At 47.6% G+C, this 27,041-nt stretch overlaps 1 protein-coding gene across 8 annotated transcripts; it reads left to right on the top strand.

Moving 5' to 3' along the window:
• The first annotated feature begins 488 nt into the window (after positions 1–488).
• On the top strand, positions 489–27,041 carry TRIM3 (tripartite motif containing 3). Of its 8 annotated transcripts, none has more exons than XM_078340387.1 (12): positions 489–831; positions 10,509–10,676; positions 17,192–17,418; positions 17,643–17,794; positions 18,014–18,194; positions 18,459–19,191; positions 19,314–19,417; positions 23,952–24,119; positions 24,331–24,499; positions 24,771–24,841; positions 26,205–26,345; positions 26,471–27,041. In XM_078340387.1, exons 3-12 carry the CDS (start codon positions 17,341–17,343, stop codon positions 26,621–26,623), a joined length of 1,950 nt encoding a protein of 649 aa, XP_078196513.1. In that variant the 5' UTR covers positions 489–831; positions 10,509–10,676; positions 17,192–17,340; the 3' UTR covers positions 26,624–27,041. The 8 variants fall into 8 exon arrangements, with proteins under 8 accessions (XP_078196513.1, XP_002754990.1, XP_078196512.1 ...); XM_002754944.6 differs by having other exon boundaries at positions 17,192–17,423; XM_078340386.1 differs by lacking the exon at positions 489–831 and adding an exon at positions 1,029–1,141.

Below are 27,041 nucleotides of genomic sequence, written 5' to 3'. Positions count from 1 at the left end.
TGGTCCTCATATGAGCTGCCACTTAATGGGCCACTGGGGATTTTTCAACACGAAAGTTACTGAGTCTCCAAATGCTGGTGGTAGGGCCTAAAAACAGGGCTCAACTCCAGGTTCTGCCACTTTCTAGCTGAGTGATCAGGGCTGACATCTGGGGAGCCAGATCCCTGTTTCTTCCATTGTAAAACGGCTAATAAAACACATTACCTAATACAGTTATGACTATTAAAGAATATATGTAAAGTGGCTAGTTCTGTGTCGCACATCATAACCACACAGTCCCTGTAAACTGTTATAATTATTTTCCACATGGGGCTGCTTTTTGCACAAGGCAATGATTATGAGAATTGCCTAGTGTCTTTGGTGTGAGGAAGGGAGTCGCTGGATGGTCTGAACCAGAATTTCCTCAGGAGGGGGCTCCTGAGGCACCCACAGCCTAATCAAGTCCCCCATCTTTTTACCCCTTAACTCCTCCCAGAGCTCTTAGTACTGTCCTTCTGCCGCCCAGAGATCGTGCTAACATACAGATGGTTTCTACGTCTTCCTGGTCAGCCGATAGACTAGCATATTCCACAGGAGCACCCGAAGGAAGCCGGAAAGGGCGCCCCCAGGAGGCAGGCAGCCCAGACGGGCTCCCAGAGTCCGAAATCTCTGCTGCCCCAGCTGCCTTTTCTGGACGGAGTCTCATCTGAGTTCCTGGGACCGACTACACCGCCATTCCCGGAGTCCTCGGGAGCCGGAGGCAGCTGGCGGGGATCGGGGATCCGGGATCCGGGATCCGGGATCCGGTTCGCCGGCTCCCCAGCAGCACCGCGGAGGCAGCGTCCGCAGGAGGTGGGGGCGTTGGGTGGGGGCGTGCGGGTGCGGTAGGGGTGGGCAGGCGGGGTGGGCGGGGCCTCCGCTGCGGCGGGCGGGGCGTGGGTGGGTCTTCCCTGCTGGAGTCGCCCCCTCCCCCGGCCGGTCCGCAGCCCCGCCCCGGCCCCTCCCTCCGGCCTGTGCGGCTGGTCCGGCGGCGGCGCCGGCGCGGGGACAGGCGGAGGCGCGAGCAGGGCCGGGCGGACGGGCGCTGGAAGCAGCAGCAGCGCCGCGGGCCCCTCAGAGTGGCCGCAGTCCGGGCTTTGCCTTCGCATCCTGCTCCAACGCGGTGAGTGCGACGGGCGGGCCCCAAGGGTGCGTTTGTATTCCTGTCAGCCTGGGTCTGGGTCCGAGCGTCTGTGGGTGGGGGCACGGATGATTTTCAAAAGCTGTGCCTCTCTCTGCCCACGTGAGGCGTGTCCATGTCCGTGAGAGCAGCAGGGGGATTCTTCGGGCTGTGGCTGTTCACGTGAGGTCCTTGTTTTGAGGCGGGGAGGCGCGGGTGGATGGGTGATGGTTCCTTGGAGGAGCGCGGGGTTTGGGAGCTTGTGTGTGTTGGCGGAGGGTGCTGAACGCTGCGGCCGAGGGTGTTGGTGGTGCTGATGGTGGCGAGTGCTGAGTGGGACTCTGGAATATTGTGGCCCAGTTGTCTGAAGGGCTCTTTTCTTCCTGGTGCAGACACCTCCACCCCTTGCTCCCCCACCCCCACCCTACCCCACCGCCCCGCCCCTTCCATCCTCTGGCACCCACAGGCCCACCAGTCAGGATGGAGGACACCCTTTCCTCCCCACTGCTCTATGGACAGGAAGCCTCATGTAGAGGTTGTTTTTTTTAAAGGAAAGGACCCCTCTGGTTCTGTAGCCTGAACCCTGCCTGGAGGACCCCAGGCCCCTCCCTGGTTCTGACCTCCTCCCTTCTGGAATTGGCTTCAGATCCTGGGCTGCAAACCTGCAGGGACAGATGGTTGCAGATTGGAGGGGCAGGCTGCACCCCAGGGAGGGCAGTTCGACTGAGGGCAGCCCTGGGTTTGTTCTTGGTGTGGGGGTTCTCTGATGTGGACAACAGAAACTCAGTACTGATCCTAGCAGGAAGATCCTATCTGGGAGGTCAGAGCAGGTACAGAAATCTTCACAGGTCTCTCCTGGTCAGTCTATCTAGCTCACCGGTGCTCATTCATTCCCTAAGCAGGGGATGATTTACTGCAGAATTGGAAATCAAAGCTGCAGGCCTGACAGGTGCCCTGTCTCTTTGGGCTTGTATGCCTCCAGTGACAGAGCACTTGCTACCTTCTGCTGTGGAAAAGCTTCCTTATATTAAGCAGAGGTCTCTCTTCTTGAGACTTTATTCCCTTGTCTTGTTACTGCCATTACTTTTGCATCTCTCTCTCATGAAAGGGAATTGCAGAGATTTAAACAGGGCTCTCCTGTAACCAACATATACTGAGTAATTCCTGCGTGCCAGATACTGCCACAGCCACTTAGGGCACAATGGCATTCTTGCTGAGAGAACTTGAGCAGAGTCCATAGTTGGGATAGTATAGCCCAGTTTCAGAAAAGCTGGAAAACCATGTGATTAGAATAGAGAGTGTCATTGAGTGTCATAGATGACTTAAAACTCAGCAAACATTTATTTGTGGGGGCTTGGGGGAAGCATGGAGGGGAGGTAACTAAGACCACCCTCTAACACATTTAGCCTAACAGTGGAAACTAGAAGTCAAATCATTGAGGTCGTACAAGATGGGATTTAATCATCGGCACATAGTACAATCTGTAGGGGCCCTTGGCTTGAGAGGGAACCTTAGGAGTCTCTTCTTCCCAATTAACAAGTAAGGGAATGGGGTCAGAAAAGACCCCTCTTCTCCCAATTTACAAGTAAGGGAATGGGGTCAGAACTTGCCTAGAGTTTTACCTTGTGTTAGTGAAGTTAGTGACAGAATCAGGACTAGATCCTAGATCTCCTAACTTTTTAAACCTACCACATTTCAGAGGCAGAATCAAGGATATAGTCATAGCTTACATCTGAAAGGTAAAAGAAAAGGCATAATTAAGAAGACTACCAGGGTTCTGGCTTGTGTGACTGGGTGAGTGGTGGTGCCTTTTATTTATTTATTTATTTATTTATATTTATATATTTTTCTTTTTAGAGGCAGGGTCCCACTATGTTGTCCAAGCTGGTCTTGTACTCCTGGGCTCAAGTGACCCTCCTTCCTTGGCCTCCAAAGTTCTGGGATTACGGGTATGAGCCACCACACCCGGCCAGTAGTGCCTTTTATTGAGAAGAGAAACACAGCAGGAAGAGTAGGTTGGGGAAAATAAATTAAGTTTTGGATTAATCACTATGTGCCATCTAGGTAGAGATGCTCAAAATGCAGTTGGATATACAGGTCTGGGGTTCAGGAGTCTTTGGACACAGGAGTCATTAACAACAGGATGTTAACTAAAGCTTTGGGAGTCATTAACAATTGGATGTTAACTAAAAGTATGGGAGATGACAAGCTTGCCTAGGCAGGGATGAAAAATGAGAAGAGAAGAGGCTCTAAAAAAAAACCTTGTGGAACTAAACATTTAAGGAATGAGCAATGGAGGAGCAACCAAAGATGCAAGTGGAGAACCCACATGGAGTGAATGTAAAAACATTATGTATAACCTCTGCCTTTTTGAGATTTGCAGTCTTGTCCATCCAGTCTATATTTCTAAGTTTCTCATGGTTCTGTTTCTTTACTGAAACAGTTTCCCCAATGTACATATCAATGTCCTATTTGTCCCTCAAGACCCAGCTCAAATACCCCTTCCTCTGGAAGCCTTTTTTATTCTCCACCATCCTCAGAGTTAGATACTTCCTCTAGTTTGCTGCTGTGGCAATTTGAACATGCCGGTATCATGGTACTTATCACACTGTAGTTACATGTTTTCATTTCTGTTTTACACATTAGTCTAAAGACTTGTGAAAGACAGGGATTGTATCTGATTCAGCTTTGTGTCTTCAGTTCCCAGCTAAGGACCTGGCCCACAGTGTGCCCAGAGAAGTTTGATTGAATGGTTCGTTCACTTTATTCAGTCTGGCAGTGTTGGGTGAGATGGCCATGAATTTCATTGCTTTCCTTACCTGCCAATCTTATTTAAAGGATTTATTGGCTTTAAGGACTTTGCCTCATCCAAGGCTTCATTTGTTTCAGAGAAAGCCAAAAGACTGTAACCTACAGTTATTTGTCATTTTTTTTTTTTGAGGTCTCAAATGATCAAATACACCTGGAGGCTAGTGAGTAGACATGAGTCATTTTAGCATGCAAGTGAGCCTAGCTGACCTCTTGCATGCATTTTCAATAATGCCTTGGTTACCTCCATTCACAGCTGTGTAATTCACATGTACGGGGAATCTTGTGAGATTATAGGAGAAAGTCATGGGGGAAATTAATGCTGTTTGAGAATTTGGAGAAACTGAAAAGCCTTGAAACATATCCTTTGCAAGATGTCCAGGATCTAGTGGTGTCAGCACTGGCTGTCTTCATTTGTTCACAATCAACTTCTTGCTTGACTCCCTGGATCTGGCTTCCTGTCCTCCAGTCCCTGAAAACCATACTCTCTGAGGTTAATGAAAGCCTCTTCAGGGATTAAATAATGGGACCGCTGCATCATTTCACTCCCTTGTTCATGAAGTTCTCTTCTCCCTTGGCATTCTTGACATCTTTGATTCCTATTTGTCTTGCTTCTCTAGCTGTGCCTTCTCAATCTTCTTTTCAGGCTTTGCTTCCTGGGCCTATCTTTTAAATATTAAGCTTCCTTGAGGCTTGGTGATAGGCCCTCATTTCTCACTTCACCCTTTCTGGGTAATGTCATTCACTTCCATGGCTTCAGGAACCATCTCTGCACCAAAATCCAAATTCATGTCTCCAGGCCAGACCTCTCTCTTAGACTTCAGCATGTTTTTCCAACTGCCAACTGGACCTCTCCACTTGAATTACATCCCATAGGCACCTCACATTCATTATATTAAACACTGAACTCTAGCTGGGTGCTGTGGCTCATACCTGCAATCACCACACTTTGGTAGGCCAAGCAGGAGGATTAGTTGAGCCCAAGAGTTTCAGGCTGCACTGAGCTGTGATCATTCCACCACATTCCAGCCTGGACAAGAGTAAGACCCTGTCTCTTAAACACCAAACTTATTACCCTCTCATCCAAACTCCTCTTCTTTGAGAATTTCCAAGCTAGAAAACTAGGAATCGTCTGTTAATTCCTTCATCTCCCATAACTCTTCCTATATAAACAACCAGCCATCAAGTTCTGCTGATATACCCCTACAGAATTCATTCATCTTGGCCTCTCTTTACTATTCTAATCAAGGCAGTTTCTTAACTTTCCATTCTTGCTCTTTAAACTATTTTTTTTCCACACAGCACCCAAAAATGTACTGTTGTCACTCTATACTTAATACCCCTCATCACCATCAAAGTTTTCCTTTGCTTTTTGAATAAATCTTTCATCCTCTAGCAGGTAAGGGTAAAGTCTAATCTCCTTAATAAGACCAACAAAGCATTGCATGATGTAGCTCTTGCCTACCTCTCCATCTCGTGTCTTAGCCCTCCCATCACAGTGTCTGATTCAGCCTCCTGATGCAAAAGGTACCATACTCTTTGTAACTTAGTCATCCTGTAGTTCTCAGCTTGAACATTACTTCCTTTATGAGAACTCCCTTGGCTGCCAACTTCTGGACCCACCTCTGCTCCAGAGCTAAGTTCGATAACTTTTGTACTCCTGGAGCAATTGGTACTTCCTCATCATGGTCTTCACCACTTTGCATTGCAGTAATCTACTTATTAGATTGTGGAATCCATGAAGGCTGAGCTGTGACTATTTATCTTTGTGTCCCCAGGCCTAGCAGCATGTCAAGTGAATGCTGAATGAGGGAATGAGGCGCCTTGAGAACTAAGCCATAAAGGATGGCGGGAATAACCAATGCAGAAATAGCAGCAGGCAGTCCGAGGAAGGAGGGCGAAGTTCAGCTCTGAGACCAAGACCTCATAAGTGTCTGCTGTGATAAACAGTCCACTTGAACCACCACTATAGGATCTTGGGGGCAGATCTCTAGAGCATAATGGGATGGAAGAGCTAGGACCCCACGGGAGGAAGAGAATCTCAGATTCAGGCAGGGGTATGACCTCAGCAGCTGCCTGCCCAGTAAGTCTGGGAGGAGAACTAAAGCAGGAAGGGGAGGGGTGGGGGTGGAGCTATTGGTCCTTGGAAGTAGCCCAATCCCCGCCCCTGTGTAACTGGCTGGGAGAGCCCCTACGCTTGGAGAGAGGTGGAGCCTGGCATCCAGCTAACCCAGCGGGGCCCAGCAGACCACTCCCACTCTTCCTCCCAGCCTTTTCCTTCACCAGACTGAAGCTTCAGTTTGCCTCCCGCCCCCTGGTCCTTCTGCCAGCCTTCAGTCTGTCCTCCCTCCTGCTATGTTTTCCTGGTATTAAGTCTTCAGACTCCAGAACCTATTACATCTGTAGAGAGAACATCAGGATACCAGTGTCCACCTCAGGAGAGGATGATTTCAGGCATGCCCTTCCCACTCTACCCCGGCCCACTCTTATGCAAACATTAGGCACAGCAACTCAGCCCTTCTATCCTTCCCCAAGCCTGGACTCCCTGCATTCATTCATTCATTCATTCATTCACTCACAGTCTTTAGAAAGGTTCATAATGTATCTAATACAGACAGTGGTGACCTGGTCCTATTCACTCCCTATTTTGAAGTAGTTCAGCTATTGTTCTGCCACCCTTCATGATTAAATCCCTGCCATGCATTGTCTACATTGCTGTGTTAACTTGGTGTCCCATTTACTGTTCAGTCACTCTGACATGGTTTCTGCCCCTGCCACCCACCATAGCCAAATCTAGTGGACACTCTTCAGTCCATTTCTTACTTCACCTCTCCTTTTTCTTTCACTGTTCTGTTGATTTCTTTGGTTTCACAGTCTGTTGGTTTACCTCCCATTTCTCTGGGTTCTCTTTCTCAGTCACTTTTGCTGGCCCCCCTTCCTTGTGCCAGGCCCTTTTCTTACCACTATCTGCCCTCTGTCCCTAGGTGGTCTTATGTATTCTCATTGCTGTAAGTGCCATTTATATGTCAGTGATTCCAAATTAATAACCAGCCCAGACCTTTCTCTTGAGTTCTTTTTTTTTCTTCAAACTTTTTACTATTCTTTTTTTTTTAAGCGAAAAAAGAAAGAAAGGAAGAAAAAGAAAGGAACAAAGAAAGAGGGAGAGAAAGAAAAAAAGAATGAAAGAGAAAGAAAAAGCAAGAGAAAGAGGGAGAGATAACAGGAATCTTGCTCTATTGCCCAGGCTAGAATGCAGTCTAAAAATGAGTATTAAAAACCTCTTTTTAATGGATACACTCCAAGTTATCTTAAGGGCTTTCCTGGTTTAAGCAAAGATAGGATTGTTTGGTTTAAATCATATACCTTATTCTTCATACCTAGCTCCAAGTGGATTTTGACTTTTTCTAAAACTTAACATGACAGAGGTTTGCCTTCCAGGAGGTCTAATTTGAAGAGGAAAGTAATTTACATGTACAGGTATGTATCATAGCTGTGTATTTTCTCTAGTCCATTCATTCTTATTCTCTTCAATGACTCCTGCTCTTCCATCTTCATTCTTAGCCAATGACCTTCCATTTTACTTCATAGAGAAAATAACAATCAGAAGTCTGCATAAGTTCTCACACCACCGTCTTCCTGCTTTCTGCCACCAAGCCAACATGCCCTGCCTTCTCTCCTCTTACTGTGGATGAATGGCCCGGGCCCCCAGCAAAGACAAACCCTTTACTTGGACACTCACTTGCTGAAGGATGTGGCTCAGGCAGTTTTTCTCTTTCATCTTCTGAAGCTACAGTTTCACCCCTCAACTGGATTCTGCTCCTCAGCATACAAATATACTATTATTTTTCTCATCTTTAAAAAAAAAATCTCACCCCATTTTTTTTCCTATACAACGTGACCCAAGAGTAGTTCATACTTCCCGCTTCCATTTTCTTCCCTCACATTATCTCTCTTGAGTTCTTGTATTCTGTTTCTCACTCGACAGCTCTACCTGGACATCACAGAGACACATCATACTCAGCATACATAGAAAAGAATGCCCCACATCAGCTCCACCTCAGCTCTCACTGGCTCTATTCATGGCTCATCATTTGCTAAAATGAGAAAGCTGGGAGTCATGATTGACATTCCTTTTCCCTCTCACACCCAGTCCATCTTTATATCCTTTTGATATCTCTTTATTTTATTTTTATAGAGATGGGGTCTTATTATGTTGCCCAGACTAATCTTGAACTTGTGAGCTTGAGTGGCCACCTTCCTAAGCCTCTCAAACTGCTGGGATTACAGATGTGAGCCACCATGCCTGGCCAATGAATATTTCTCAAATCAGTCCAGCTTTTTACTTATAGCTCAGATTATATCCTACATTATTTTACCCAAAGAACTTTGGTTTCCTAACTGGTTTCTCTGATTCCACCCTTGCTTATCTTTGTCTTCAATTCTCACAGCTGCCCCAGTAGCTTTCTAATTTATTTTTACTGATTTACAAACTATATCATCCTCCCCTCCAACTTAGGATAAAATCACTTTTTTTTTTGACAGATTCTCACTTTATCTCGTGTTGGGCTAGAATGCAGTGGCATCATCATAGCTCACTGCAGCCTTGACCTCCTGGGCTCAAGCAATCCTCTCACCTCAGCCTCCCAAGTAGCTGGGACTGCAGGTGTGTGCCACCATGCCTAGATAATTTTTAAATTTTTTGTACAGACTAATCTCACTATGTTGCCGAGGCTGGGCTCCAATTCCTGGGCTCAAATGATCCTCCTACCTTGGCCTTTCAAAGTGCTAGTAGTACCAGGCATGAGCCCCTGCAGCCGGCCAAAATCACTTCCTTAACAGGGGTTATAAGGTCCTTCATGATCTCATCTCTACCTGTCTTCCCAAACTCACCTCTTGCTTTTATTGACTTGGCTCCAATCATACAGTTCTTTCAGGTTCTCCATGAGCCTTCAGCCCAAGAACCTTTATCATGCTGTTCCTTCAGCCTAAAATGATTTCCCTTCCTGACTCCCTGTTCTTTCTCACCCTCACCTGTACCATTTTTCCCTCATCCACCCAGAATTCTGCTTAAAAGTTACCTCCTTGGAGAGCCTTCCCTGATAACTCAATCAAAAGTGTTCTTTCTCACAGCATCTTTTTTTCTTTATAGCACTTCCCTGCCACCATTATTTACTTTTAGAATATCTGCCACCACCTCTCCACCACAGGGACAGTGACTGTATCTGTTTTATCATTCTATTCTGAACACCTGTGCAAAGTAGGCACTTAGTAAATATTTATTGAATTCCTGAATCAATGCAATATAGGTCAATCTTTATGTCAGAGTCTGTGCTAAATGCTATGAATGAAAAAATAAAATATAAATAAATGAATGAATGAATAAATAAGTGAAATACCTACCCTCAAGAACACTGCATGGAGTGGGGACAGCAGAGAAGTAACAAGAAAATTATAGCATGGCTTCTAAGACCTAGGATGGAGTAAATACAGGGTGCTGAGGGACACAGAGGTAGAGCACCCAAGCCAGACTACCAAGGTAGTCATGGAAGGTCTTCTAAAAGTGGTGACATTTATATCACCTGAAAGATGAGTAGGTAGCACATCAGCCAGGCAAAGGGGCCAGGAAGAGGATCTCAGGACAGAGAGAATGAATGTGTGATCTCTCAGAAGCAAAAGAGAACAAGGAGTTTTCCAGGAACTGAAAAAAAAAAAAAAAAGGAAAACCAGCAGGAATGATTGATCATAGACTCATGAGGCATGAGGTTGTAAAAAAGTATGGGCCAAAGTTAAGCCTCATTGGCCAATTTAAGAGCTTTGGACAATGGAGAACCATTGAAGGAATTTAAACAGAGTAGCGACAAGATCAAATCTGTGTTTTAGAAACCTCATTCTGGCTGCAAGGAAGATAGATGGAAAGGTATATGTGAGGAGACAAGAACACCAGTTAAGGGGCTATTGCTGTATTCCAGGAGAGAATTGATGGTCTCCTGAATTGGAGGCAGTAGCTGTGGTATTGGAGAGAGGGTTTAAGATATTCAGGAAGCAATCCCGACTTCGATACTAACTGGGTGTGAAAAAGAGTGCAGTTTCAGACAGTTGTGCTAAGAGGTGGATCAGGGCATAAATGGAAGAGCCACTCCATTCAGGTCTCTTGGAGGAGGGTTTGGGGGAGGCAGAGGAGATGAATGGTAGGTGTGTCAGTGAAAATGAACGTCTCTGTACCATGCATTCAACATGCACTATTTCACACTCTTAAAACAAATTATTCCTATAATTACCAATTAAGAGACTGAGGCTCAGAAAAGTTATATGAATTGTCCAAGCTCACATAGCTCGTGAGAGACTGAGCTAGGTTTGAAATCCAGTCTGTTTCTATGTCTGTGCTCTTAAACAGAACACCAGACTCACGGGTCACATCACCTTGATCCTTCCAGTCACTGTCCTGTCTTGCCCCTGGCAGGAAAGAAGTAGGGGCAAGTTCTCTGCAGGGGATTTGAATGGTGGGGATTGGGTGGGGAGAGGAAGTGCTGGACCCCCTGGTGCTGACCATCTCTCCATACAGAGGCTGGTGTGAGTGGCAGGAGCCATCTGTGGGCACCATGGCAAAGAGGGAGGACAGCCCTGGCCCAGAGGTCCAGCCAATGGACAAGCAGTTCCTGGTATGCAGCATCTGCCTGGATCGGTACCAGTGTCCCAAGGTTCTTCCTTGCCTGCACACCTTCTGTGAGAGGTGAGGGGGTGTGTGTACTGGGGAGGGATGAGGACGCTATGGGCTCTCCTGAAGGAGCATGTGTAAACCTGTAGTAGGTGAGGGCAACATGCATACCTGGGAGGGGAACAGGTGAACCCTAACCTGCAGGAAATGAGGTTTTGGGGCAAGAACCTGTGAGAGGACCATAAACTTGTAACACTAGGCCATGGTTCCTGCATAGAATAAGGCCTTCTCTGCCCTTTCCCAAACCTCAAGTCAGCTTTTGACACTACATGAGAAATCAGACAGTGCCAAGACTCAACCAGCTCTGGCACTAGTAATTGATGACTAGTTGGAGGATATTTGAAGCTAGGTCTCTCCTTTCCTGCTTGCCCTCATTGTTGTTCTCAGGTACTGAGTGAAAGGCAAACCCCTCCCAGCCTCTAGACTTCTATTGATAATTTATTTGTTTAAAAAAGATTCATTTGTTGAGCAACTACTATGTGCCAGACCCTGTCCTAGGCATTGGGTATTCAGTGATGAGCAAAACCACATATAATCCTTACTCTTTTAAAAAACTGATACACAATAGTTTACATATTTATGGGGTACGTGTGATACATTGTTACATGCATAGAATGGGTAACAATCAAGTCGGTATTTGAGGTACCCATCACTTATAATGCTTACTCCTAAAGAGATAACAGTATAGTGCAGGAGAAAGACAGTAATCAAACAATCATCTAGTCAGATTATAGATAAATATAACCCTTAGTAAGTGCTGCAAATAAAGTGCTGAGCTACGAGAGATTGGCATATGGAATCTGTTATAGTTTGGAGAATCAGGGAAGGTTTCCCTGAGGTGCAATTCAGAGGATGAATAAGAGTTAAGTAGGTAAAGAGAGTTGGAAGAGCATTCTGTGCAGAAGGAAGACTATTGGAAAAGCCCATGTGACATGAGAAAATATGTCAGGTAAGAGGCCTGGAGGAAGCCTAGTGGGGCTAGAGCAGAGTGAGTGTGACTGAGAGTAGCATGGGATGAAGCTGGAGAGGTAGGTGGAGGCCAGACCACCTGGGCTTTGTAAACCTGTTAGGGAATTTTGCCTCTACCTGGAGAGCCACATGAAGCCTTTGCAGGGTTTTATATGTGATCACATCTGTATTTTGACAGTATTCTCTCGGGCCCTCATCCCTCATTGTTCTGTCTTGGATGGCCTGGTGCCTGGGTCTTCTCACCATTGCCTCTATCAACACTTTTCCTCTCTCTTCTGCCCCAACTGAAGCCTGGCTCTGCACCAGGGATACTGCTTCCCTGCCAGCCCTGCTCTTTGAGATCCCAGCTCCACTGCCCGCTGTCCTTTATCAACTGGAAATGGCCTCAGTTTTCCTGCGCATTCAAGTTCTGTCAACCTGGGGACAACCACCCTCTTGTGCCTGTTGGTTCTTGACTGTTTCTTCAGGGTTGTCCCCCATTCTACCTCAGTAACAGTCTCCTGTCCATGTGCTGAGTTTTATCACCCAGAATAATACCACTTCTGTGGTCATAAGCTCCAGTGTTCACTCCTGGCTCCCATTACTCTGCTCCCATTGCAGAGTAATGTTTGATACAATATAGATGTCTAGCCCCTTTGACTGCTCTCTCTTTTTTCAGTTGCCAACTGCATCCTGGCCTCCCTTTTTTTCCTACCCATCCTGGACCCTATGGCTGACTGTCTGGCTTCCCTGCAGTTCCCTCACATCTTTATCCTTTGTAAAACCCATGCAATAGAAGCTCCATGTTGGATCAGAGTTGAAATTGGATGTCTCTGCACTTTCTCCTGTGCCCAGATTGCTGAGCATTCCTGGAGAAAATCAGTGGCTGAGACATTGTAATAACAATAGCTACCATGTATTGATTGCTTACTGTTTGCCAGGGACTGGCTAAGTTATTTATACATACTGATTTCCTTAATCCCTGCAACAGATACTTTATTAACTTTTTTTTAATTTTAATTTTTTAAATTTTATCTTATTTTTTTAGAGATGGGGGTCTTGCTATATTGCCCAAGCTGGACTTGAACTCCTGGGCTCAAGTGATCATCCTGCCTCAGCCTCCAGTGTAACTGGGATTACAGGTGCATGCCACCATGTCCAGGTATCCCGTATTAGAGAGGAGGAAACTAAGGTTCAAAGTCAGTAAGTAATTAAGAAATATCTCTGGCCAGGTGCAGTGGCTCATGCCTGTAATCCCAGCACTTTGGGAGGCCAAGGTGAGAGGATCATTTGAGTCCAGGAGTTTCAGAGTAGCCTGGGAAACAACATAGTGAGATGCAGTCTCTACAAAATAATGTAAAAATCAGCTGGGTGTAGTGACATGCACCTGTTGTCCTAGGTACTCGGGAAGCTAAGGTGGGAGGATCACTTGAGCCTGGGAGATGGAGGCTGCAGTGAGCTGTGATCACATCACCGCATTGGGTGACAGAGAGAGACTCTATCTCAAATTAAGTAAATAAATAATTTTTTTTAAAAATTAAATATTTCCAAGGCTACATAGCAAGTAAATAGCTGAGATCTGAATCCAGTTTTTACTGCAGAGCCTTCACTTTCAACTATTATTCATTCATTTATCCCTTGGTCCCTGCTTTCAGAGTATGTTCTAGTGGGCAGTGACTGACAGTAAGCAATCAAGAAAACGAGAGCTGAAGCTTGTATTAATATTTTGCAGGATATAAACAGAGAATAAGTAGGAGTGTTTGGGACAAGAACTATTCTACATAGTCATCAAGGAAGGCTTCCCTGAGGAGGTGACATTAGACCTACGTTCTGAGGCTAAGAAGGAGACAAGTTGTTCCAGGCAATAGAAAAATCTGTGCAAAGACCTTGAGGAAGAAGTAGACAGGGCAAGAAACCAGTGTGGCCAAGTGAGGTGAAATTGGAGAGAGAAGAGCAGTTCATGGGGGAGCTTATAGGTTTTAGGATAGTGTTTGTATTTTGTTTTAAGTGCAGTGGGAAACCACTGAAGTTTGTTTGTTTTAATATATATATACAGGGAAATAATGTGATATAAAAAGTTCACCCTAGCTGTTGTGCAGAGAATGGATTATAAAGGAGCAAGAGTAGAAAAGGAGACCAGTTAGGAAGCTATTGTGAGCCATACACACTTCACAAATAGAAAGGAGATATTGCTGAATTAGAAGGTGTATTGCAGGGGAAGCACCAGATTCAGTGAGGTGGGAAGAAAGCTGCTTTAGAGTGGAATGGTTGAAATGCAGTGGTAGTTGATGAGAAATGGGTGTTAGTGGGAGCATGGGAAGTTGGGGAATAGATCACTGGGGGTGAGAATGTCAAGGAATTAAGAAATCACAATGGGGGATGGATGTTAGTGCCACTGAGAATGATGGCAGAGTGGTGATGGGGGTAATAGAAGAAGAGAATGAGCCAAGAGAAAGACATCCACAAATGGAAGTGGGGGGCGACCATTAGGTTGGTGGAGACAATAACAAGGAGGAGTGGTATAGAGAGAAGCCATGAGCTTCAAAGGAGTTAGAGATGAAAAGTTTAGAAGTCTTCCAGTTGGGAAGAGGAAGGGTTCAACCCCACCTTCTGGCCCTAAGGAGTATGAGACAAAAACCACTCTCTACTTGAGAGGACTGCAGGGAAATGTAGGTCACAATTAAATAAGTTAGGTCAGGAGTGGTGGTTCATGCCTGTAATCCCAGCACTTTGGGAGGCCAAGAAAGGCAGATCACCTGAGGTCAGTAGTTTGAGACCAGCCTGGCCGACATGGCAAGACCCTGTCTCTACTAAAAATACAAAAATTAGCCAGGCTTGGTAGAATGTGCCTATAATCTCAGCTACTTGGGAGGCTGAGGCAAGAGAATAGCTCAAACCCAGGAGGTGGAGGTTGCAATGAGCCAAGACTGTGCTACTGCAGTCCAGCCTGGGCTATAGAGCAAGTCTCTGTCTCAGAAAAAAAAAAAAAGAACGAACAAAAGGAAACAATTAAATAAGTTAATACTTATGAAGCACTTAGAATCATGCCTGGCCCATAGTGTTTGTCAGATTTTAATTAATTAAGATCCTAAGTTATAGGAAACATTAAGAGATTAAATTGAGGATATGGGAGTTTGCACAATGCAGATCTTCCCTCCACAAATTTGAGGTTCCCAAATACAACTGTCTTCAGTTCTGATGTCTGTTTCTAGTAAGTGTCTCTGCCCCTCCCATCAGTGACTAATCCGAGCCATCATCAGGCCCCTGAATCCTGCCTCCTTCACTCTCCTGTGTCCCCTGTGCCCCTCTACATCCTCCTCTCCTTTCCTCCTCCACTCCATTCAGAGATTGACGTCCATTCCTCCTCTTCAGGCCAATTTGAGCCACCCCCACATCTTTAAGAGTTTGTCCTCTTGGTTTTTTAGTCTCTTCCACCTCTCCTTCTCTCTTGACTCCTCTATTTATAAACATGCTCAAAACTCCCATGCCGAACAGATAAAAACTCTCTGTTACTTTTTCCCTAGCACCATCCAACCCCTCAATCTCCTTCTCATTCAAACTTTCAGGGTCCCCTTCATGCTTCAACTTCCAGCAGTCAGGCTTTCCTTCTCCTGTCACTCCCTCCCTGTTTTCCTTACAGACAAAAATACCCTCACATTTGCCAAATTCAGTGAGCATTTTCCTGTCCTTACCTTATCCAACTCCTCAGCTGCTTCTGACACTGATGACTACTCATCCTCCTGGAAATGTACTGCTCACTTTTCTGCCCTAACACTGCTGCTCCTCCTGCCTCTCAGCCTGGTCTTTGTTGTCCTCATTCAGTTTTTTCTGAGTGCTCTGTCCCTCTTTCTTATCACTGTCTATGCTTTCTTGGCTGATCTCATCCTGTCTCAGGGCTACCGAAGCCATCTAAACGTTGATGGCATGCCCATCTCTTGTCTCTAACCTTCATTCTCCTAACTGTCTACTGGTGACCTCTACCTAGATGTTTATTGTTACAGTAAATTCAACCAGGACAAGGCTGAATTTTCCTATAGCTACTCCTCTTTCTATATTTCTCATCTTAGTGAATGTCACCACTATCCACTCAGTTACCTAAGCTAGGAAGCTGGAAGTCAATGAAGACTCATCATCTCTCTTGCTCCCCATATCTAATCAGACAACACCTCCCTTCTTCCTTCCTTCTTAAACACTTCTCAAATTTGTTATAGTCTACCTTATTACTGCCTAAATCCAGGTCTTCCTCACTTCCTGCCTAGATTACTGTAAGAGTATATTGGTTAAACACATACTTTGCATTTGAATACAGGCTCCAGCACTCACTGCTGTTGTTACCTTGGGCCACTTGCCCTTTCTCCTGCTAATGTAAACATAAATCAGAAAGCACGGCACTGGCACATGTGCACTTAATAAATGGTAACTAGCTGATGATGCCACTGCCCTTCCTTCCCCACCATCTCATCCTCTTTAAATTCACTGTCTCGTTCCCTTTAAATTCACTCCCCACAGGGAGGTGGTGAAGAGGAGCTCTCTTGCAGCTTCCTGTTGCTGGTGGGATAACTTCTAAGCTCCTTGACTTCTCTCACCATTCCTTGCCTTGGACTTTGTCTCTAGCCAGCCACATCAAACTGCATATAGTTTCCTTTTCATGCTGTGCTGCTTCTTGCTGCCTTCTGTACCTGGACTACCCTTCTCTCCCTGTACCATTCTTTGGTCAGGCTAACAATTATTCATCCTTGAAGATTTAATTTACATCAACTTCTCTGAAGACTTTCTTGGCCACCCTCTCCACCTGCCTGAGCCAGATGCATTTCCTTATCACTGTATCTATCATTCCTTATAGTAATAATAAGTAATACAAGTAGCCTACCATATATAGTGCTTTTGTGAGTAAGGCATTTTACATTTAATCCTCTTCAAATATAAGTAAGTACTTTACATGTAATCCTCTAACACTGTGAAGTCTGTACTTCTCCATCTTACAATGGAAGAGTCCTTGGCTTGTCAAAGTTATGTAACTTGTCAGGGGTCACACAGTATAACAGGTGACCAACTGGGTATTGGGCCTGGGCAGCCTAGCTCAAGGACCAATTCCCTTAATCATCAGGCTATTTACTTCTGTACTATTTCTGCGACTTTTTTCTCTGTAGATGGGAAGTATTTTAAGGGTAGGCACTGTGCTTTATTTTTTTGTCCCCAGAGCTTGGCACAAATTTTTCAAGAGTAGACAGTGAGTAAATGTTTAATGAGTTAACGAAGTTGGGCGGGGCGGGGGGTGCTGTTGTACATTCCTATGAGAAGCATTTGTAAACACCTGTGAAAGGCAACCCTGTATGCACACTGTGAGGAATGTGGATAGTCTGCTCTTCTGAGAGAAGTCAGGGATGTGTTCCTACTCAGTTGTAAGAGGCAAGGGCATTATACCTGCTGGCAGATGAGATGTGTCGACCAGAGAGGTTTTAAAATGGAGTGTAATGGCACACTTGTGAGGAAAGGGGTCAGCACCCATGGGAAGTATAAGGAAGGATGCACTTATGTCACCCAACACCCTCCATCCTTTGACTCTCCTTCTTCCTGGACAGATGTCTCCAGAACTATATTCCTGCCCAGAGCCTGACGCTATCCTGTCCAGTATGCCGGCAGACATCCATCCTTCCGGAGCAGGGTGTCTCAGCACTGCAGAACAACTTCTTCATCAGCAGCCTCATGGAGGCAATGCAGCAGGCACCTGATGGAGCCCACGACCCCGAGGACCCCCACCCCCTCAGTGCAGTGGCTGGCCGCCCTCTCTCCTGCCCCAACCATGAAGGCAAGGTGGGCCCAAGCGAGGCCCAGTGAGGCCGGGACTTGGGGTGGGAGGAGGAGGAGAGGCATTGTGGGGTGCCGAGTGGCTGGGTGAAAGGGTACTGCTTTGGATGAGTGGTCCAGGTAGGGGATACACTTAGGTGAGGGGCAAGGAGGGCAGGTGGGGAGGGGAGTGGACAAAGAAGTGTGATATTTAGCCATTATCCGACTGGAGTCCTTGTACCACAGACTATGGATTTTTACTGTGAGGCCTGTGAGACGGCCATGTGTGGCGAGTGTCGTGCAGGAGAGCATCGTGAGCATGGCACAGTGCTGCTGAGGGATGTGGTGGAGCAGCACAAGGCAGCCCTGCAGCGCCAGCTTGAGGCTGTGCGTGGCCGGTAGGCACTGGGCAGGGTCCTGGGGTGGTGGGGCCACAGGGATGATGTCTCAGCTGGGGTGGGGAGGAGAATAAAGGGCCTGGGAAGGGCAGAGGTAGAAGTCTCAGTGAGGTCTCAGGAAGGAGATCTCCACGAGGGCAACGGTAGGGTCCCCAGGGAGAAGGGATCGTTGGGCAAAGCCACCCTCAGCAACTCTGGCATGAGATGTTACCCCTCCAGATTGCCACAGCTATCTGCAGCAATTGCCTTAGTCGGGGGCATCAGCCAACAGCTGCAGGAGCACAAGGCAGAGGCCCTGGCCCAGATCAGTGCAGCCTTCGAGGACCTGGAGCAAGCGCTGCAGCAGCGCAAGCAGGCTCTGGTCAGCGACCTGGAGACGATTTGTGGGGCCAAACAGAAGGTGCGTCTTGTGTTCACCCTTCCCTACCGCCATCCGTTGTGATGGTTTTATTGCCTCCACTGCTCTGCTATCTTCCACACCAGCTTCCCACTCCCCAGCCTAGACTTTCTGCCTCCTAACATGCCCTTGGGAGGTGCTGTGGGCATCTGTGTCCTCTGTCCACAGGCACCCTCTTGTATTTTATGCCACAGTGCTACAACTTCAGTAATCACAGAGACTCCCCCATGCCAGTCTGCTCACCCACCCCTCCCCTCCCCCTCTCAGGTGCTGCAGACCCAGCTGGACACACTGCGCCAGGGTCAGGAACACATTGGCAGTAGCTGCAGCTTCGCAGAGCAGGCACTGCGCCTGGGCTCGGCCCCGGAGGTGTTGCTGGTGCGCAAGCACATGCGAGAGCGGCTGGCGGCGTTGGCGGCACAGGCCTTCCCGGAGCGGCCACATGAGAATGCACAGCTGGAACTGGTCCTTGAGGTGGACGGGCTGCGGCGGTCAGTGCTCAATCTGGGCGCACTGCTCACCACAAGCGCCACTGCACACGAGACGGTGGCCACGGGGGAGGGGCTGCGCCAGGCGCTAGTGGGCCAGCCTGCCTCGCTCACTGTCACTACCAAAGACAAGGATGGGCGGTTGGTACGCACAGGCAGCGCCGAGCTGCGTGCAGAGATCACCGGCCCTGATGGCACGCGCCTTCCGGTGCCAGTGGTGGACCACAAGAATGGCACATATGAGCTGGTGTACACAGCACGCACAGAAGGCGAGCTGCTCCTCTCGGTGCTGCTCTACGGACAGCCAGTGCGCGGCAGCCCCTTCCGCGTGCGTGCCCTGCGTCCTGGGGACCTGCCACCTTCCCCCGACGATGTGAAGCGCCGCGTCAAGTCCCCTGGTGGCCCCGGCAGCCATGTGCGCCAGAAGGCGGTGCGTAGGCCCAGCTCCATGTACAGCACAGGCGGCAAACGAAAGGACAACCCAATTGAGGATGAGCTCGTCTTCCGTGTTGGTACAGACAGCCGAGGGCAGAGCCAGATGGGCCAGGCTCAGGTAGTGGATGGGGAGGGACGGAAGGTTCAAAATGACCTCTGAGGGAATTCTTTTGTTTTCCTTCCCATCCCTTCCCCACAGGCAGTCGTGGAAGAGAGAAAGGCGAATTCACCAATTTACAAGGTGTGTCCGCAGCCAGCAGCGGCCGCATAGTGGTAGCAGACAGCAACAACCAGTGTATTCAGGTAAGCACATTTACTGCTCTCCTCCACCACCAAAGTAAGAGTTTTCAAGCTACAGCCTCCTGAAAAGGTAGAATGTACAGGCACCTCCCATTCCCACAGGCCACACCTGTAACCAGCACCTTCAGTCAGAAACCAGAGTTGACTATGCTTGTAGCCTCTACTTTGTAGGCCATGTCTCAGGTCAGATCAGGACTGCAAAGATCTGGCTCATTCCTCCTTCCCTTCTGCCTCTCCTTGCACCTCTTACTTTCTCCCTTTTGCTCCTGGTGGCCAGAATGCGGCCCTCCCTCTCTGTCTTCCAACATGCCTGCCTGGCTCTCGAACGTATATAGTTTGTCTGGAGTCTCTGCAGTTATCAGGTTGGCTAGACAGTCACATGTGGATACCTTGGCCAAAGGGGGTATCTTTCTGTGGCTAGAAGTTGTAGCATCACCTCACAGGTGGTCCTGCCTCTTTCATAACCTAGTACACCTGATTAAAATATCCACTGCACTGAATGGATATGGTTTCTTCTGCACTGTAAGCTACTTGGTAAAGCCAGGAAATGTGCCTTTTTCTTTCTCTGTTTCTTTTGGTAAAAGCTCAGAGCCTAGTAGAGTGGGCACCAGGGTAGTTGACACAGCAGAGCAGTTAAAATCTCAGGCTCTGAATCCAGACACCTGAGCTTGAATCCTAGCTCTGTCACATACTAACAAGTCACATGACTTCTTTGAGCTTAAGTTAACTCGTGTAAAATTAGGAAAAGTATATCTGATAGGATTTTGGGGAGTGTTAAATTAGGTAATGTACTGTACTTGACATCTAGTGAAATTTCTGATGTTAGCTGTTGTTAAACATATCATTGTCCAGGTAGAGGCTGTAAACAAAAGCAGGCAGGTGGGAAGGTGCTGAAGGAGGTGGTTCAGGGAACTGGAGCCCAGCAGGCCAGAGGTAGATTACTATTAGAAGTGGGGGTAGCTGAGGTAGATTGTAAATGGTTTTGGAGATGAGTGTTGTAGAATTTTGATTTTATTCTATACGGGATTATTTCTAACCACCATGCACTTTACTTCTTGGGTAGCTAAACTTTTCCCTAAAGATCCTTACTTCTCAACACCTTTACGTTTACACTTTCTGACCCTGCTTGAGTACTCATGTCATCGATTCAGCTCTGCTACGGTCCTTTCCCTTGGTGACGGCTCCTCCCTGAACCCTGCTTTCCACCTAACAGTCTAAAAGTGCCTGGGACTCTCTGTGATCATATTCCCAGCTCTGTCCAGTCTGCCTTTACTCCTACTCTATTTCTAAGAGCAGAGGAATGGAGAGCCCAGTGCAGCACAGAAAGGTATTTTGGCCCAGCCTGGATAGTGAGGAGGAGATTTCAGGGGAGTAATGAGATGGTGTTGAGCCCTACTCAGTTTCACCTTCCAGCTCCTTTCCATCTCCCTAGGCTGGGAATGCTTCCTGGCATAAAAGTTGAGATTCAGGACCCCTTCTCTGTTGTGCACACACACAGGTGTGCTCACTGCTCACATGCACAGAAAAACAAGTACCACTTTGTCTGCCCTAATGAGGGGCTGAGCTTCTCCATTGTTTGTTTTTGAGACAGGGTCTCACTCTCTTGCCCAGGCTGGAGTGCAGTGGTGCAATCACAGCTCACTGCAGCCTTGACCTCCTGTGCTCAAGCAGTCATCCTACCTCTGCCTCCCAAGTAGCTGGGACTGCAGGTACATGCCACCACACCTGGCTAATGTTTTTTTTTATTTTTATTTTTAGTAGAGGCAGGGTCTCACTATATTGCCTGGGCTGGGCTGGAACTCCCAGGCTCAAGCTATACCCCTGTCTTGGCCTTCCAAAGTGCTGGGATTATAGGTGTTGGCCACCACACCTGGCCTCCCCATTGTTTCAGAGTGGGGAATTAAGAGGGAATACCTGTTATAGCTCCACTCCCTTCCAAACACCTGCTACTTCTATAGCAATATTCCTCTTGCTTCTACTTCCACCTGACCTCTATGTCATCACTGCTAGGAGCCTGGCTCACATTCCTAAGCTGAGTTTCTGCTTCTCTTTCTCTGGAGTTCCTAGGGCTGGCATGGTCTGGGCTCCCCGATGAGGTCTGACCCCCCTCCTTCTCTTGGTACATGGAGATTGTTGTCCTCACAACATGACCTTTTTCTCTTTTGGGGCCTTCTATGGTGGAGGATGAGGCAGACTCCCTCATTGACTAGAACCAGCATCAGCTGACAGAAGACAAAAAACATTTTGTGATTCTGAATGAATAATTTGATTTCTATATAGTATGTCCTTGTGTAATTGTCTAAGCTCCCAATTTTATCAACTCTTCTGTGAAAACTCCCTCATTCCCTTAGGCAGGATGTTAAATCACATTCTACTCTGAGTTCCCTCAGCCTTTTGCTGTAGTACTTTTCATATATTTCTGGAATCACTGGTTTTTGTTTTTATCTGGTTTGGTTTTGGTTTGGTTTGGTTTGGTTTGGTTTAGTCTTTCTCCCCTACTAGATTGTGAGGTCCCTAAAGTCAGAGATCTACTTTTGATACCATGGTATAGGAGAGAGATGTTAAGGACCAAACTAGGACCAGGAGATTCTAGAGATACTACGGAAGCAAGAATGGCAGATTTTGCTGAGTCGTCAAATATCAAGAATGGCAGGACTTGGTGGACTGGGTAGATGGTGTTGCCATTCAGGAGCAGGCCCAGGTTTAAGTTAATGAATTCACTTTGGCAGATGTTTGGGATAGCTATGCAGCATTCAAGTGGAGATGTCCAGTTCAGGTCTGAGATTGAGCTGGGGAGTTCATTCATTTGTTGAATGTCTACTATGTGCCAAATGCCATACCAGTGCTGCAAATGCAGCAGCAAACAAAACAAATGCAGTCTCCATGCCATGTGAGGCTTACGTCTTTAGAAGGGGACACTCATATTTAATAGTTATTTAGCCGCAAAGTGATAATTGTTCTGAAGAGCACTATAAAGCATATATCCTGGTGACCTAACTTTATGTGTGCATGTTGATTCGATAGGGCAGAGGGTGGTGCTTGGTCATTAAAGTCTTCTCTGAACAAGTGACCTGGAAATTCTAAGAATGGGAAGATAAATAAGAGTTGGCCAGGTGTCAGGGGTGGGATAGGATAGGACTGGAAGAATAAGACATCCCAAAGCCTCATCAGTATCGAGCCAGAACCTGAGCTGCTCAAACTGGAGGGGCAGATGCAACACCTTACTGCTGAACTGTACCTTTTAGTCCCCCTCACTTCTGTTTAGCTTGTGGAGCTCGTGGTACCACCCTCCTCATACTGATGAATGCTGTCCTGCCACAGGGGACCACTGCGGAACCCAAGAGCTAAGCTGGCCAGCCAGAGAAGGGCTTAGTAGAAGGTCCACATTAGAAGAAAGTAATGTCTGTTTAAATGGCCCTGAAGGACTAAGAGATGGGGTTGGGGTGGGGTGGGGGTGGGGAGACCAGTCCACTAAGGAAGGCACAGGTTTGAATCCAAGAGCAAGGCCAATGCCCAGAACTTGAGTTTTCCAAGGCCACTCCTGGCTCTTGTTCATCTTGTGTCCCCAGAGCCTATTATAAAGCAGAGTGTATGAGTCTTATGCAGTGAGTAATGTTTTGACTATGAAGGAAAAACCAGAAAGCTTAGCTAAAGTGGGAAGGAGGATTAAAGGAGGTGCTTTTGGGATGGGGAGACCTGAGCATATTGGGCAGCTCAAGTGGAGGAGGTTGGAGAAGGGAGAGGTTGAAAGGTTCACTCTGTCTAGGAGGAAGATTTCCTTATAAGCCCCATAGCCAGAATGGACTAACCCTTGTATACATTCTCTCCTCTCACCTACCCCTTTCCAGTCTGCTACTAAGTCTCATGAGCCTACCTCCTATATATCTCTTGAGTCCATCTGCTTCCCTCCAGCCAATTTCCTTGGCCCAAGCCGTCATCATTTCTCAACCGGAATACTGCAACAGCCTCTGACTGGGTGGCTAGCTTCCAATCTTTACTCCTCCCTACAGCCGGAATGTTCTTTCTTAAAAGTGAAATTGATCTTGTCACTGCTATGCCCAGAAATATTTAGAAACTCCTCATTACACCCAGGATAAAACATAATTCCTGATTCCTTCTTTTGTTCACATGGGTGCTCCCTGCCATCCAGCTACACTGGGCAGGTCCTCAAGTGGCACCCATGTGGGACTTGGTGCCTTTTACAATCTGTTCACTCTGCTTGAATGCCCTTCCTCCTCCTTTGCTGGCTGAATTTGGTTTATGTGGCATCCTTATTAGGCTGTTTGTTCAGACATCTTCTCTTGGAGCCTTTTCTCACCGTTCCCTTACATCCCTTTCATGTTCTCACAACCCCAGTCACATCTGTGCTGCATGGCCCCAGATCTGCTGCCATGTTTGAGTTTGTCCGTAAGTCCTTGTTGAATGACTGAATAAATCGTGGTGGGCGAGTCTCCTCCCTCAGGATCCTACTCCCTTCTGTCTGTGGCCACAGTGTCTCGCCTCCTACCTGCTCCCTCCCCTTGCTCCTTTGCTCCAGGTTTTCTCCAATGAAGGCCAGTTCAAGTTCCGTTTTGGGGTCCGAGGACGCTCACCTGGACAGCTGCAGCGCCCCACAGGTGTGGCAGTGGACACCAATGGAGACATTATTGTGGCAGACTACGACAACCGTTGGGTCAGCATCTTCTCCCCTGAGGGCAAGTTCAAGGTAAGAGGTCTGCTGTCACGTTAGTTACCCTAGCGTCCAGCTGAGTTAACCAGTCTAGTGCCTCTTGGTGGTCAGGGTCTGGACTGATCCAGACCTGCCTCCTCCTACTCTCTGGTCTTTCCCCAGCCCAAGGTTCTGCTTTGTTGCTGGATTAGGACTACTTTCCCCACTAGTCAGGATAAAGCCCCTTCTGGATATTCTCTTCCTCCAGACCAAGATTGGAGCTGGCCGCCTCATGGGCCCCAAGGGAGTGGCCGTGGACCGGAATGGACATATCATTGTGGTCGACAACAAGTCTTGCTGCGTCTTTACCTTCCAGCCCAATGGCAAACTGGTTGGCCGTTTTGGGGGCCGTGGGGCAACTGACCGCCACTTTGCAGGTATGAGGGGGACAGCTCCAAGATCTGGGCTGATACCCCTGTTCCATAGAACTCCCCTAGATACCCCAGCTCTAAAGGCCCTCTTCTCTTATATCTTGGCTCTGGAGATCCCCCTTCCCTATACATTAGCCCTGTCATCTCAGAGATAATTTGTCTCAGTCCTAGAGACCCCACCCCTCTCCTAGACCCCTAGCTTTGTCTTCCTAGATACTCTTCCCCATCCCACTCAGTATCCCAGCTTACTGCCCTGAAGACCACTTTGTATTTTCAGGCCCCCATTTTGTGGCTGTGAACAACAAGAATGAGATTGTAGTAACGGACTTCCATAACCATTCAGTGAAGGTTAGTGTCCTCCCTCCATGACCAGTGTTCCAACATCCATTCCCCTTCTACAAGACTCCTCTTTATTTTACTTCTTCCTTTCCCCTTGAGATCATTCATTCAAACGATATACATTTGCACATGGCTGCTTTGTCCCAGGCAGTATGCTAGAAGCTGGAGATACAGTGATGCACAAAGCAAACGTATTATTTGTCTTTTTCATTATAGTCTGGTAGAGAAGAGAAAAAGGTAACCAAAGGCTGGGCATGGTGGCTCATGCCTGTAATCTCAGCACTTTGGGGGGGCTGAGGCAGGTGGATCACAAGGTCAGGAGTTCAAGACCAGCCTGGCCAATATTGTGAAACCCTGTCTTTACTAATATAAAAATTAGCCAGGTGTGGTGGTGGACACCTGTAATCCCAGCTACTCAGGAGGCCGAGGCAGGAGAATCACTTGAACCCAGGAGATAGAGTTTGCAGTGAGCCAAGATGGTACCACTGCACTCCAGCCTGGTGACAGAGAGAGACTCTGTCTCCAAAAAAATTACAGTATGATGTAGTTGATTCTGTTATAGGAAGGTATAGAGAACTGTGGGAATGCATACTTCCCTGAAGTGTAATGATTCAGGGAAGACTAGGTGAGGAGGACCTCAAGCACAAATGAGAATTAACTAGAAGGCAGAGGAGGATGAGAGTGTTTGAGACAAGACACAGGAAGAGCCAAGAATGGGAGATGGGAACCTTGATAGTGTATTTGAGAAATCACAGGTAGTTCTGACTCGGCTTGAGGAGGGGGCCATGAAAGCTGAGGGTGAGGCTTTCGTGCCCCCTCAAGGGGCTTGCCCTCCTCCCAAGACCTATGGGGAGTCATAGGATTGCAGGCAGGGGAGTGAGGCAGTCCTGTGTGTCTTAGATCACTCAGGTTGAGGCAAGACTGAGGCAGGAAGATCAGTCTTTTACAGTGATCCAGATGATAAATGATGTGAACCTGGACCATGAGAAAGATATGACAGTGTTTGCATAGAGTATACATTTGAGATGGAATCAAGGGTTGTGTTAATTCATTGGCTTATCAAGCAGAGAAGAAATTGGAGTCAAGAGTGACTCATGGCCAGCTAGGTGGTACCAGTCATTGAGATAAAGAACTCAGAAAACTGATTTTCCAGAGAAAATAAGCTGCTAGATTTGATATTCCCAATGGACATCAGCAAGAGAAGTCCAGTAGGCAGCAGGGTACATGGATGTGAAGCCTATGAAACAGATTTGGGCTGTAGCTGTTGATCTGGGTGGGGATCCTCAGCCCTGGGGCTTCACCCTGTCCTCTCCCAAGGCCCTACCCTCTGCCTGAGGCCAGGTCCCCAGTCCCTAGCCCCTTCCCCCACCAGGTGTACAGTGCCGATGGAGAGTTCCTCTTCAAGTTTGGCTCACATGGCGAGGGCAATGGGCAGTTCAACGCCCCCACAGGAGTAGCTGTGGACTCCAATGGAAACATCATCGTGGCTGACTGGGGCAACAGCCGCATCCAGGTGAGTAAGGCCCAGGGCTGACATGAGGGTGAGGTTTCTTGCCGTGTCCCATATACCTATTCCCCCAAAACAGCCTCTCCTCAGCCTGATCTTGCCTTTCCCTCCATTCTCCACTCCTTCCCCAGGTATTCGACAGCTCTGGCTCCTTCCTGTCCTATATCAACACATCTGCAGAGCCACTGTATGGTCCACAGGGCCTGGCACTGACCTCGGATGGCCATGTGGTGGTGGCTGATGCTGGCAACCACTGCTTTAAAGCCTATCGCTACCTCCAGTAGCTGCAAAGAGGCCCTGCCTGGCTTGTGGAGGGACAGACATTGGGGTGATTGGACAAGAGGGTCTGGCTGGGAGGTGGGCCAGACCTGGCAGCACTGAATGTGGGCTGTGGGCATGGGTGTGCCCGGTGCCCTCCCTCTCCTACCCCCACCCCCACGGTTGCACTTTATTTATTCGGTTCTTGCTTTGGTGACTGGGTGAGCCTGGACTGTGGTCCCAAGGATGTGTGCAGAGCTTTACCCTACCCTTCTTCCACACCTCTCCTCCCCCGTCAGTCTGCTCCCCATCCCCCAGCCTGGGGCCAGAACAGCCTCTTACTCCAGGACAGAAGTCCCTCTGGTTGTCTCCCTACCACCCTATACACACTGACAGAGACAGCAATACCCCATCCCCCATATTCAATAAATGTCTTCACCAAGA

This window comes from Callithrix jacchus, chromosome 10 (assembly GCF_049354715.1).
Source record: "Callithrix jacchus isolate 240 chromosome 10, calJac240_pri, whole genome shotgun sequence".
In the NCBI taxonomy this organism is placed as follows: Eukaryota; Metazoa; Chordata; class Mammalia; order Primates; family Cebidae; genus Callithrix; species Callithrix jacchus.
The sequence above is the reverse complement of the archived record's forward strand: the minus strand, read 5'-3'. Positions and strand labels throughout refer to the sequence as shown.

Excerpts from the sequence above, each read along its gene's own strand:
- TRIM3 (XM_002754944.6), top strand. The coding sequence starts at position 10,546 with ATGGCAAAGAGGGAGGACAGCCCTGGCCCAGAGGTCCAGCCAATGGAC. Across the intron at positions 17,795-18,013 it reads CTTGAGGCTGTGCGTGGCCG|ATTGCCACAGCTATCTGCAG; the intron begins GTAGGCACTGGG and ends TTACCCCTCCAG. Across the intron at positions 26,346-26,470 it reads GGGGCAACAGCCGCATCCAG|GTATTCGACAGCTCTGGCTC; the intron begins GTGAGTAAGGCC and ends CTCCTTCCCCAG.